Below are 13,688 nucleotides of genomic sequence, written 5' to 3' on the forward strand. Positions count from 1 at the left end.
GTTAAAAATCTACAAAATCTTAGGTAAATATTTGAATCTAAAATGATGCAACGTTTTAGTCATTTGATTGCCCAGTCATTGCCACAATGTAGTTTGAATGTGATGGCAAAAAAACCCTAAAGAATTGTGGGAAAATTGAGCCGAAATTTTAAACATTTAAAAAATTAGTGACAATTAGATTTCCACAAGTCTTCATTAACATAGCATGTATGTCCAATGAAAGGACCACCTGCTCCTGAGTCACAAGTCACTAGCCTCCTTACAACTTCTTTTCTTCCTCTGTAAAATAGGGGTCATGTATTATATAGTCTCTGGGATCCTGTCTATCTTTATCTTCTACTCTTCTAACTTATCCCAGTAACACATAAGTCATAAGAAAGGAGTACATAATATATTATAATGAGGGAGGGAAAAGTGTCTTTTCCTCCTCCCAACAGTAACCAAAACATTAATTAGAATTTGAGAAACTTGAAATCATCCATATGTCATTAGAATCTTTTTCTTCTCATATTTGTAGGATTATTTTTATAAATTAGGATGCGATATTTGGGGGCATAGGGAAATTATAAGATCTTTGAGGTTATCTTGGTCTCATAAAAATACTTATCCATAAAACATTCTTTAGCAAGTATCATTTAGTTCAAGATTTTGTGTTTTAAAAACTAATTTCTCCAAATTATATAGAAAAATCATTACTAGAAAGAAATTTCACTCTGGATGTTTCTAAATGGTCATTTAAACTATATTTCATTCATAATAACCAATAGCTAAAGGTTCTATAGAGAAAGAAAAGACAAAATTGAGCCTAATACTAAGAAATATGAGGTTGTCACAGCAATACTGCCTACTCAGGGCAACTAGTTATTATGTTAAGACTGCCAAGTAATTAGGTTCAAGTATCATTTACCTGGGCAAATATATTAGTCCATTCAGAGTAACAGAAAATATGTTTAATGTTACATACATTCTCCAGTGACAAGTTTTTCTGCCACTGATGAATCCTACAGGAATACCTACAATTTTTTTTTATATAGGGCATTACAAAATGTCAGTTTTTATAAATAACATGCTTTTTCAGGGATAGCTTAGAGACTTGCTCTTAAGCTAATTCAAAGTATAGGCAAACACTCTCCATTGGAATAAAAGAAGCAATTAACTAAATGCATTTCTTCAGTATGGTTGTACACTGTCATTTTGTTTTTCATTTAGGTTTAATAAAGGTAAGTTCAATATGGACACAAATGACAAAATACCTTATCTATTTAGTATGAACATTTTGGGATTCTAAAATAAATTGGGTCCCCGTTAATTTTTTAAAATCATCTGTTGAATCTAGAAAAGGATAATTAAAAAAATAGTAAGCAAAAGGAGAAAATGTCAGTCTATGCTATCAGTTATAAGTACCACAATCAGCAATGCTACAAGTAGACACTGGTCTTTCATTCTCTGTGTCTACTACTTCCAGTATTTTAAGAACTCTTGCTCCTTCAATCAGTTGCCTATAGAGGAAGAAAATGGTAAAAGTCAGTTAAATCACGAAGTTTCACCATTCATTTACTCTTAAGTTTATTTACTGTGTCATCCAACTTAATTCACTTCACTGAGCATTGTACTGGTACCTTGTGCCAGTTGCTGTTTTTTTTTCTTTTTTTTTCTTTTTGCAAGGCAATGGGGTAAAATGACTTGCCCAAAGTCACACAGCTAGGTAGTTATTAAGTGTCTGAGGTCACATGTGAACTCAGGTCCTCCTGACTCCAGAGCTGGGTCTACTACACCACCTAGGCTGCCCTAGTTACTATTGAGAGACACAAAAACAAAACCTGTTCTACTCTCAAGGAACTTATATTCTCTTGAGGGGATATAACATGTACAGAGCTAAGTGAATTAAAAATAGAGGGGTAAGGAGAAACCTGGTATAAGGAGTTGACTCTTCAGCTAAGCCTTAAAGGAAGTTAGGAACCCAAGAAACAGAAAGGAGGAAAAGAGAATTCTAGGGATAGGAGACAGCTTGTACAAAAACAATGAGATGGGAGATAGAATGGGGTGCATAGGAATTCTAGGGACAGGAGACAGTATGTACAAAAACAATGAGATAGGAGATAAAATGGGGTTGCATAGGGAACAGTCAGTAGATCAACTTTTTGGTAAGTTTTTCTTTTTAAGATAATTTATATTTCAATCCCCCAAATGTACAAGTTTAATCCCTTAAGAAGGTTTTGCTTGGGCTTTTACCAATAAATGAAGGTTTTTCTTTAAATAGTAGAGATAAAAATGAATACTAGACCTAACTGGAAGGGGGGATAGGAAGAGAGCTGAAGAGAGGGATGAAATAACTGAGGGTCATCTTATCTAAGAACACACAGGAGAATGGCTCCCAGATGTTTATTACTACACTTAGACTGCAGAGATTTCATGAGAAAATGTCCATTCAAGACAACAACAACAACATGTCCATATAAGAGCTCTCCATGAGCACCCCTAGTCTGCAGGGGAATGGTACAAAATTAATTGAGAAAGGTAGACTTGAACTAGTTTCTGAAAGATTTTTCTAAATGAAAGAATCATGTAAAGTTATTGAGCAGAGGAGTAAAAGGGTCTGCCCTGTGCTTCAGTACTATAGACACAAAGTGGGGTTAGTAGCTACCTTTCTGAATCTGGGAGCCAGGAAAACCAATATTCAAATCTTACCTCATAGACATACTACCTATGTGACCATGGATAAGTCAATTCATGTAAGGTTTTTTGCATATTTTTTGCTTTATTTTATTTTATTTTTAATTTATGAAATAAAACAAGCATTCTAAAACATCGTATATAAAAACAGATGATTGTATATGAAACTCCAAATCTATTATGTCAACTTGCTATTCCTTTTAAATATACAGAGAAGTTAACATGTAAATTTCTTTTTTCTTTTTCTCCACCCAAGATGGCTATCATCAGACACAAATATATATATATATATACACACATGCATATGTATGTATATATGTATGTAAAATTATTCTCGGTAATATTTCTATTTATAAGTTCTTTTCCCTTTAGAGTTAATTTGTAGTTTAATAGAGTTAATAGAGTTTAATGGTCAAAATAGATTATTCAAAGTTATTTTAAAAATAATATTGTTGTTACTATATATATATAAATACAATGTTCTCTTAATTCTGCTCATTTCACTCTTAATTATTTTGTTCAAGAGTTTCAATGTTTTTCTAAGATCATTGAGCTCATCATTTATTGTAACAAACATAGACAACAACTTGTTCAGCCATTCTCCAATTGATGGACATCCTTATCCAATTCTTTTGCCATCACAAAGAGAGTTGCTGTAAACATCTTGGAACATATAGGTTCTTTTCCTTTTTCCCTAATCATTGTTGGAAAGCAACCTAGTAGAGATATTGCTGGGTCGGGGGATTCAATAACTAAGGTTCTCACAGTTCTAAATTTATACTCCTATAATATCAAGTTGGCAAGTGTGGGCAAATGCATTGGGGCAGGGAGAAAATGGAAAGCAAGGAGAGGTTATTGCAATAGTCCAGGTGGGAATTAATGAAGTCCTAAATCAGGGTAAAGATTCTGTGACTGGAGAGAAGGAAATGGATGTGAAGGATGTAGAGACTGACAAAATTTGGTAACAGACTACTATGGGGAAGATAAATTGAGTCAAGAGTGTCTCCAGTCTCAATAATCTAGAATAGATCAATTAATCAATGAACACATATATACATATATATGTATATATATATGCATATATATACATATACACATACATACATACACACACACACACACACACACACACACACACACACACACATATATATATATATATATATATATATATATATATATATATATATGTATATTCTGTGTCTTCTGTTTGCCAGGTCAGGTGTTAGACACAATTTTTAAAAAATGAAACAATTCACTCTTGGTCACATTTTTTTCTTGAAATACAACACATTCCTAAGTGAGTAGATAATGAATATATGTAAAATGAATATAATAGGGAACTGGGAGGAAGATTTCTGGAGCAGTTGGTATTTTGCTTCATTTTGAAGGAAAAGAGGGAGTATGTGACGTACAGATGCAGAGGGAGGAAGTACATTCTAAGCACAAATAAGAGATGAAATGCAGGCAGGGGAGAACAGAGATAAGGCCAAGGCCAGCTAGTACCCATAACAGTGTGGAGAGAGGGAAACAATCACTCCAACTGGAAAGATGGGATGGGGCCAGTTGCAAAGGGCTTCACATAAAGACTTTATATTTTATTCTGAAGGTAGTGGGGAACACAGAGTTACTGATAGAGGAGTGACACAGATCAGTGTTTTATGGGAAATCACTTTGGCAACTGTGTGAAGTATAGATTGGCATGGGAAGAATGTGAGGTATGAAAACTAGCTGTTATTGAGGCATTTTTCAGTTGTGCTTGACTCTTCCTGACCCCGTTTGGAGTTTTCATGACACAAATACTGGTGTTGTTTTCATTTCCTTCTCCAGTCCATTTTATAGATGAGGAAACTGAGGCAAACAGGGCTAAGTGACTTTCCCAGGGTCATGTGGCTGGGAAGTGTCTAAGGTCACATTTGAATTCAAGTCCTCCTGTCCACCACACCAACTAGTTGCCTTCTCTCATGTGGATGAGACAGTGGCTAGAGATCCAGGGCTGGAGTCAGGAACACTCATCTTCCTGAGTTCAGATTGGGTTTCTGACACTTACTATCTTATGAGACCCTGAGTAAGTCCCTTAACCCTGTTTGCCTCAGTTTTCTCATCTGTAAAATAAATTGGAAAAGGAAATGAATGGCAAATCAATCCAGTTTCTTTGCTAAGAAAACCCTACATAGGGTCATAAAGAGTAAGACACAGATGAAGATTAGCTTGAAGTCAGAAAAAAAGTCTCAGCAAGAGGATTTTAGGGACTGTGGTAAGGGGGTGGTTTATTTAAAGAGAGTGAAGGGGTTAGATGTGTGAGATGTAGATGAAATAGAAAATTCTGGCAGCTGATTTGGTATGTGGGCTAGTCCCCTAATAGAAGTAAGGAATGGTCTCAATTTGTAGAAGGAGAAAAACCTTTTTTTGGAAATGGACAATGTATAGGTTTGTTTTGCTTAACTATATGCATTTTTTTAATTAAAAAAATTTGTCTTTCCTTTAAAAAGAAACAAGCAAATAATATTGTGTGTATATATATATATATATATATATAAAGTATGTGTATATATATATATAAATCAGGGTTATTGAAGTATTTAAAATGCAGAAATAGTACATTAGGAAGTATAGAAGGAAATAGGTTAAAAGGACAGTTTTGAGTTTAATGTATCAAATTTATCATATACTTAAAAGAAAGTAAGTTGTATGTAATAAGAGATTCATAGAATATATACAATCCATATAATCAAGTCTCCTTTGCATATGGGAATTCTCATTTTATTTGGTCTTAGATTCAAAAATTTAAAAAAAATTAAGGGTCACTTGGGATAGAGAATGAGAAGCAGAAGATAACACCAAGATTAATAACCTGGAATACTGGAAGAACTGGGGGAAAGGAAAATTTGACAAATGGGTGAGCTTTGGAGAAGAGATAATAAATTCTGCTTTTGACATGTTGAGTTTGAGGTTACCTCTGGGACATCTGATATCTTATTTGAAATATTCAATAGACAATTGGTGAACTGAGATTGAAGCTCAGGGGAGAGACAAGGATTCTCTCTCTCTCTCTCTCTCTCTCTCTCTCTATATATATATATATATATATATATATATAGAGAGAGAGAGAGAGAGAGAGAGAGATTAGATAAATAGATAGACAGATGATAGATATGATTTGGGAATTACCTGTATAGAGATGATAATTAATCCCATGATAACTGAAGAAGTTATCATGAGTGAATATAAAGAGAAAAGAGAAGAGGATGGTGGTACCCTTAGTAAGAATAGGGAATTTCAAAAGAAGGGTTGAATTGAAGGAAAGGATAATGAATTCTGTTTTGGACTCATTGAATTTGGAATGTCTGTGAGACATCCAAATGAAAGTGTTTAACAGGCATTCGGTCTTATGGGTCTGGTGTTCAATTTACTGAAGGCATATTCCTCAAATCAAACACAGTCAGCATTAATCACAGAGCTCCAAGATTGAAGTGATGTTCATTTGCCTAGCTCTATAACCTTAAATGTGTTGGGTGTCTTTGGGGAGTGATTTGAAGCTTCTCCATTGCAAAGATTTAACACTAATCCTAAAATATGCCAAAGACCATTGTTTATGAGGGTTGTCTGGATTAATAGGGCCAAATTTTTAGAACAGCATAGGCTATAAAGACAAAGCCTGATACTGCATTTGTTCTGGAATTAGGAGGACCTGAGTTCAAATCAGACCTCAGATACTTACTAGCTGTGTGACCCTGGGCAAATCATTTAACTCTGAATGGCACAAAGAAAGAAAAAGAAAAAGACAAAGCCTAAAAATGAGGTGTCTTGTGGAAATACTGATCAGTTCCTCATCTTCACTTATCCCCTTCCCTCTGAGGCTCCTGCTAAGGACTGAGTTACATCAGTGATTAAGAGTGGAGGGAATAGGGGCAGCTTGATGGCACAGTGGATAGAGCACCAGCCCTGTAGTCAGGAGAACCTGAGTTCAAATCTGGTCTTAGACACTTAATAATTGCTTAGCTGAGTGACTCTTGGGATGTCTCTTAACCTCATTGACTTAAATAAATAAAATTTTAAAAAATGGAGGAGGGAGAGTAGATGAGAGAGACCTTAAGAAACAGAATATTTTGCCAGCTTTTGGATTACAGTTTTGCCAACCACACCAGAAACTTTGTGCTGCAAAGGAACATGATACTAGGGCAGTAAGGGCTAGTTTTAAAAAAAACAAAAACCAACCTCTTATTTAAGGCAGTGGGGTAAAGTGACTTACCCAAGGTCATAAAGCTGGGCAATTATTAAGTGTTTGAGGTTGGAGTTGAACTCAGGTCCTCCTGACTCCAGAGCTAGTGCTCTATCCACTGCACCACCTAGCCACCCTAGTAAGGACTAGTTTTGTATGAAAAGGTTAGGAAACTTAGTTCTTGTTAGCTGCTTAGGTACCCAAGTCAATTTAGACATGCACTTTCAAAGATCTGGAACATGTTAGGAGCAGGTAAGGTCAGGGACAACAAAAACCCAGTAATGTTTTAATATAAAATGTTCTTTTCAGCTGTAATCATGGCAGAAGTGGAAGAAGAAGATGCTAGCTGCTTCAGAATTTCTTTTGAAAAGATGAAGGACCTTTGCAGAACTGAAGGCCAAAGAAAGTGATAATTAAAAAAAAATCAGAAGAAAGAAAGGTTATCAATGAAGAGCTGAAGCCCACCACTATAAGGAATATTTACTACCAAATACATTCTGAATCCAAATCAGCTTTTGTGATTAGAATTAGAAATATCAATGGTATTAGCCCAGAGGTCCATATTGTTTTGCAAGGTTTTTGCCAAACCTTCTATGGGACTTTTGTGAAACTCAACAGTTTCAATTAACATGCTGAGGATTTTGGAATCTTAACCTTTGGGTAACCCAAAGCAATAAATTACTCAAATTTGAGGAGAAAGAAGAATTTATGTTTACCTATTATGTACCAGATACTGCTTATTATTTCATATGTTCCTCAAAACAACCTTGGATATAGGTACTATTATTATTTCCATTTTGCAGTTGAGGAAACTGAGGCAAACAGACTGATGGTACTGGTTACTGCTACTAAGTGTCTGTGGCTGGATTTGAATGCAAATCTTCCTGATTCCAGGCCCAAGGCTCTATCTACTATGGCACTAATAGATTTTGAACTGAAGAGGTTACAAATAAAGAAAAAGAAAGCTGTCCTGCAAGGTAATGCCCTTATTGCAAAACCTCTTGGCAAATATGGAATTATCCACATGGAAGACTTGATTCAAGAGAACTGGATAAACTGTTGGCAAACACTCCAAGGTTGATAACAACTTCCTGTAGCCTTTCTGTCCCTTCAATTATCTTTTCTGTGGGATGGAATGAAAAAAAAAGTAACAGGCTTATTAGAGAAATAAACTAAAGGTGTCTACATGATTATTTTTTCTAATGATCTATTCATAAAAATGACTGTAAATTTAGAAAAAAAAAGACTGAGGTGCTCTTGGATCAGAAAAGTCCCTCTCAATTTGTTTTTTACTTAAAGTATCATAATAGCCTTGAAATTTTGCCAAAAATCTGTGACCAAGCTCCAGAGTGAAATAGTTCAGCAAAACTATGTAATAAATCTATTTTCTAATGGGCTCCAAGATTTCACTATTTACTTAGCAAAACTGAACCATTTTGCACCTCACCAAATATTTGTCTGAGAGACTGTAGGCAAATTCAAGTAGTTGATAATTTAACCAAGGAAGAAAATAAAATCAGACATCAAAAAATATGAAATGAATTTAGAATCTGAAAGTTACACAAGAAAGGGGAAAAGTACCATAAAAATTCAGAGGAGAAGACCTCACTATGGGGTCAGGTAATCAGGGGGTTAATAGAAGGAATAATACCTGAGGAAAGCAAGGGCATGGAAGTGGGAAAGGGAAGGACAAGTAACTTTTTTTTTTATTACATATGAAGTATATAATTTATAAAACTCAGTAGAATGTTGTAAAATAGATGAATAATCAATTTTAGGTCTAAGTTCCTATTATAAGTATATTGCTATCAAACTTCTTAAAACTGTTATTTAAGATATTTCAGTATTTATCATCTCCCTTCGGCAATCTAATGCTATTACCAACAACCTGGATAGTTTGATCTCTTTATTAAAGTTAATGAATTATGATAAGAATGACTTTACTTAGTGAGCAGGACCAGGAGAATATTGCACATAGTAATTGTGATGCAACATGGTATGATGATCAACTGTGATAAATTTAGCTCTTCTCAGCAATACAATAATCGAAGAGAATTCCAAAAGACAGTGATGGAAAGGACTGATGGAGTCTGAATACAGATCAAAGTGATGAGGTGACCCATCTCAGTGAAGGACCTGGACCCCTGGTAAGGATTCAGCATCCACCAGGACTCCCATGAAACAAGATAAGCCTCCTATCAACAAGATAATGACTTCCTGCTAAGCCCTCCTTATCAAGACAAGTCTCCCCTCTCAATTAGATAATAACTTCCTTCCTTTGGGGATGCTCTGCCCTAAGCTCCTTGTTTGCATGTCCCTTATCACCTCAACTTCCTGTACCTCTACTCTTTAAAAAAATCTACTCCCCTCCTCACTTGAGTTCTGGTCTCCCTTTGGGGAGGCCAGCCCCTTCCTGGGGAGCATGATTTTCCCCCCTCCCCAATAAATGGAGTATGGAGAAAGTCTGAATCTGAATTCTTGTCAATTTGCAATCCACTTCACTGTACCCCAACAGAAGCATATTATTTTCACTTTACTTTTTTTATACTTTTTTCTCCTTTAAGCTTGTTTCTTCTTTCACAACACGATTACTATGGAAATATGATTTTTAAAGGAATTTTTAAAATTGTATTTGTTTAAGGCAATGGGGTTAAGTGACTTGCCCAATGTCACACAGCTATTTAATTATTAAGTATCTAAGGATGGATTGGAACTCCTGACTCCAGGGCTGATGCTGTTATCCACTGTGCCACCTAGCTGCCCCCTATTTTTTTTAAGAAATTTTGTTTTGGAAATATGTTTTACATGATTGCACCTATATTAAATTACTTAATATTCTCTTAGGGAGAAGGGAGGACAGGAAGGGAAGAAGAAAATTTGGAGCTCAACATTTTATTTAAATAATGAATGTTAAAAAAATTGTCTTTAGGGGTGGCTGGGTAGCACAGTAGATAGAGCACTGGCCCTGGAGTCAGGAGTACCTTAATTCAAATCTGGCCTCAGACACTTAATAATTACCCAGCTGTGTGGACTTGGACAAGCCACTTAACCCCACTGCCTTGCCAAAAAAAAAAAAACCCCTAAAAAAAATTATCTTTATATGTAATTGGAAAAAAATACTATTTAAAAGAAAAATTAAAAAAGAATAACTTCTTTTAAGGACTTTACTTTCACAAAGTTCTGGATTAAGAGATTCTAATCTAATAGCTATTATAGAACATTTCATAGTAATTTTGGGTTGATTATTCACAGTGGCAGATTAAAATATGCTTTTAGAATCATTACAAAAGCAATGCTAAAATGTTTTCAATAGTTTAGAAATACTTAATACAAGAAACTTGATACCCTTTGAAATCTGTTTCCTACCAAATCAGTTTTATCACTGACTATTCATTTTACATTTAAATATTGTAAATAGACAAACCTGTAATACATACCCAAAAGCCACATATTTTCTATCCAGATAAGGAGCTTTCTGTAGTGTTATATAAAATTGTGACCCATTGGTGTGCCTTCCCTTGTTCACCATACCAAGAACCCCTCTTCTATCATGTGGCACTGCAAAGTTTTCATCTAGGAAAGATCAATAGGTTATGTCAATGATGCTTTTAAATTATTTTGCTCCATGGTCTTAATTAGTAGTAACATATAATGAGCAAAAAAGAACACCTTATATATTCTCATTTGTAAGTGTTTTTGAGTAAATTGTCAAATTTTTAACATTTGATTCATTTCCATATTACTTTCCATTTTTCCAAATAGCTTCTAGAAAAGCATCTACTATTGTTGATATAAGGCAGTTAACCTGAATATTAATGGTAAATAAGATAGGTTTGTTCATAAAATTAATAGCAAAAAGAGAAAGGCTTAGACTACTTAAGGTTGAAGGTCAACAAACTTTATTTTCCCATCATTGCTGGGAAACAGGCACCCTGCTGATTAAACATGATTTTTATCTATAAAAGTATTTACAAGCTAAGCTAAGATTTAGCTATGTTCCTCTCTTCCCTTCTCCCTGTCTGCAGAATTTTTATATATAGTTTAAAGAAATGCAAATTCATTTCCTTGGAGAATGTTTTATAATTCGCTTTTTTTTTAAACAAGTCAAACTTGCAGGGTGGCTAGGTGGCACAGTGGACAGAGAGCACCCTCCCTGGAGTCAGGAGTACCTGGGTTCAAATCTGACCTCAGACACTTAATAATTACCTAGTGTGGCCTTGGGCAAGCCACTTAAACCCCATTGCCTTGCAAAAAACTAAAAAAAAAAAGTCAAACTTTCTTTCTATCTAGGTAGAAAACAAACAACAAACAAAAAGCTTGCTACAGATTGTCTAACAGTCATTCTTCTAAGAATATGATTAGATTCAGAGGATTTATGATAATAAACTAATTTCTTTAGTTTGGGCACTCCGTTGATTACAATAATCTTCATAAAGTACTGATGTTAAAATAATAATGATAATAAAAATAGTAACTTCTTGGTCAGTCTTTGGGCTGAGCCTCTTGGAATTTAGTTAAATTAATCTTCTAAGTGAATATATCTATTCCTAGATCCATATTCAGAAGGCTTTTCAAACTTTAGGAAGTCTGACAGACCGTGGGACTCCTCCACTGGTTTACCTTTAATAACTTTCAGGGGCAACTAGGTGGTGGAGTGCATAGAGCATTAGCCTGCAGTCAGGAGGACCTGAGTTCAAATGTGAACTCAGACACTTAATAATTATCTGGCTGTGTGCCCTTAGGCAAGTCACTTAACCCCCATTGCCTTGCAAAAACAAAACAAAAAGAGTTTTCAAACCACAATGAAGCAGTAATGCAGGACTTTAGCTGAGAATGTTTCAACTTTTAGTTGTTTTGTTTTATTTTTTAAATGGTCATGACCTCATGAACAGGCTAAGATCTCATGCTTCTGGTTTCTTAAGAAGTGAAGAGTAATGCCTTGTGTCTATCATACTTTTGTGGGTAATTTTTTTTTATTTAGTAATTGCTTCTATGCAAATAAGTGAGCAGTCTAAAATGGGGTGGCTCCAAATTAATCAAAGCAGGCTCTGGCAGATAATGTAGACATAATAGTGAAGACTAAAAGTTAGAAATGGGTAGATGGGAAGTGAAGATAAGACCTACCCAGAAATAATACACAGAATTAATTAGACTCTGTTAGAAAAGAGGAAGATTAAAAACTGCTGTAAAAATGCAATTATAAATAAAAATGGATGAAATTTAAAGTACTAGAGTCAAGAATAACTGGGTAGTTGTCCACATATAATTTTAAAATGTAAAACAAAAATTTCAAAAGATAATCCTAAATTGTAATAAATGTAAAATAGATGAAGTTCACTTTTGAAAAAAAATAATGAAAATAAAAGAAAAATTCTAAAGATATCAGGTTTCTTGGTGGTGGCAAAGTATTTTGCCAGACAAGTAAATAAGAAGTATTTAAAAAGAAGGTTTTTACTGGTATTAACTTCTAATCTCCATTAGTGATCAATGGGTGGCATTGACATCCTGAAGGGGAAAAGTTCACAAGCTTTGTAAAGGTTTTAGCATAACTGATAAAGCACATTCCTCCTAGCATGTCATCCTGGACATATCTCCAGGTTATGTCTGATACCTTGACCCATCCTGAGTAGAAGACTACTCCCTTAATGGACAAAGCCAAAAAGTAGCTTCTCAAATTCCACCTTCTAATAGTGGAAAGTATAAGGACCCCTTTCCAAAACTCCATTTTGGGGTCCTGTTTTCTAGTGGGGACCCCCTATGGACTTCTGTATAATAAGCTAGCTTAGAGAAATTTTAATAAATGTGTATGTCAATTTAATTCTGTTTGTTCTTTTTTGAGAAATTTGTCCCTTATCAGTGAGGCTGGGAGAATGGGCTTGGGGTGGGGGGCTGCACTTAAGGATCTCTATGGGTTTATTTTGGGTGAAGAAATCACCAGACTCTGATTCAAGAGGGTAAGAAAAGACATAGACTTTAATTCATAAGTACTATAAAAAATTCACTGGTTAATCTCTTTAACAAAGAAGAGAAAGTGAATTTTAAAGACAATAAAAAATTTAAGCAAAGAAGAGATAGTTACAAACTGGGCTGGGGGAGAACAAAGACAGTTAAGAGAAACAAGGAAAGCATCTATGAGCCAGTGGATCCAGCCACAAAGGTCCAGCAGTATGGAGAAGAGGGTAGGAAAATTTTGGGGATTGTGATCCCCAGAGTGGGTTGTTCTTCAAAGGAAGAAGTAAGAAAGGACACAGAAGTAGGGGGACCATGCTCCCCCAGACAGGGTTAGCTTCACAGGAAGGTAAGCAACTCAACTGAGTAGTGAGCTGAGCTTTTAAGCAGCAGGAAGATGAGATAATTTAGCTGAGAGCAGTAACTCAGAGAGCAAAAATGAGGCAATTAGGGATATGTAGATGGGGGGGGGGGGGGAGCAGGTCAAAGACTTAATCCTTTCAGGTTGTTTTGTTGATGGAGACTTGTTTTGTGCCTGGGGATAGGAATTTACCAAGTCCTTTCCAGGAAGGGGCAGGGTATTTCACTAAAAGTTCATTGAGGGGTAGTTAGGTTGTCCAATGGTTAGAGCACCAGCCCTGGATTCAGGAGGAACTGAGTTCAAATTCAGCCTCAGACACTTATTTAGCTGTGTGACCTCCAGCAAGTCACTTATCCCACTGCCTTGCAAAAAACAAAAAAGTTCATAGCTTAGACTAATGGGCTGAGGGGGAAGAGGGGAATCAATGTTAATGTAAGGTATATGGTCAGTGCAGAGGGAAATGATGAATAAGTATAAAAGTTA

The 13,688-nt window shown here is 35.3% G+C and overlaps 1 protein-coding gene across 1 annotated transcript in view; it reads right to left on the reverse strand.

Moving 5' to 3' along the window:
• Positions 1–1,230: 1,230 nt before the first annotated feature.
• Positions 1,231–13,688, reverse strand: part of PPIL6 (peptidylprolyl isomerase like 6) — a 92,913-nt gene continuing 80,455 nt past the window's right edge. Inside the window, exons 7-8 of the mRNA XM_074187322.1 lie at positions 10,333–10,468; positions 1,231–1,499 (exon numbers count right to left, since the gene is read on the reverse strand). Of these exons, the coding sequence (XP_074043423.1) occupies positions 1,391–1,499; positions 10,333–10,468 (245 nt within the window). The 3' untranslated portion in view covers positions 1,231–1,390. The remainder of the gene's footprint in view (positions 1,500–10,332; positions 10,469–13,688) is intronic.

This window comes from Macrotis lagotis, chromosome 5 (genome assembly GCF_037893015.1).
Source record: "Macrotis lagotis isolate mMagLag1 chromosome 5, bilby.v1.9.chrom.fasta, whole genome shotgun sequence".
NCBI lineage: Eukaryota > Metazoa > Chordata > Mammalia > Peramelemorphia > Peramelidae > Macrotis > Macrotis lagotis.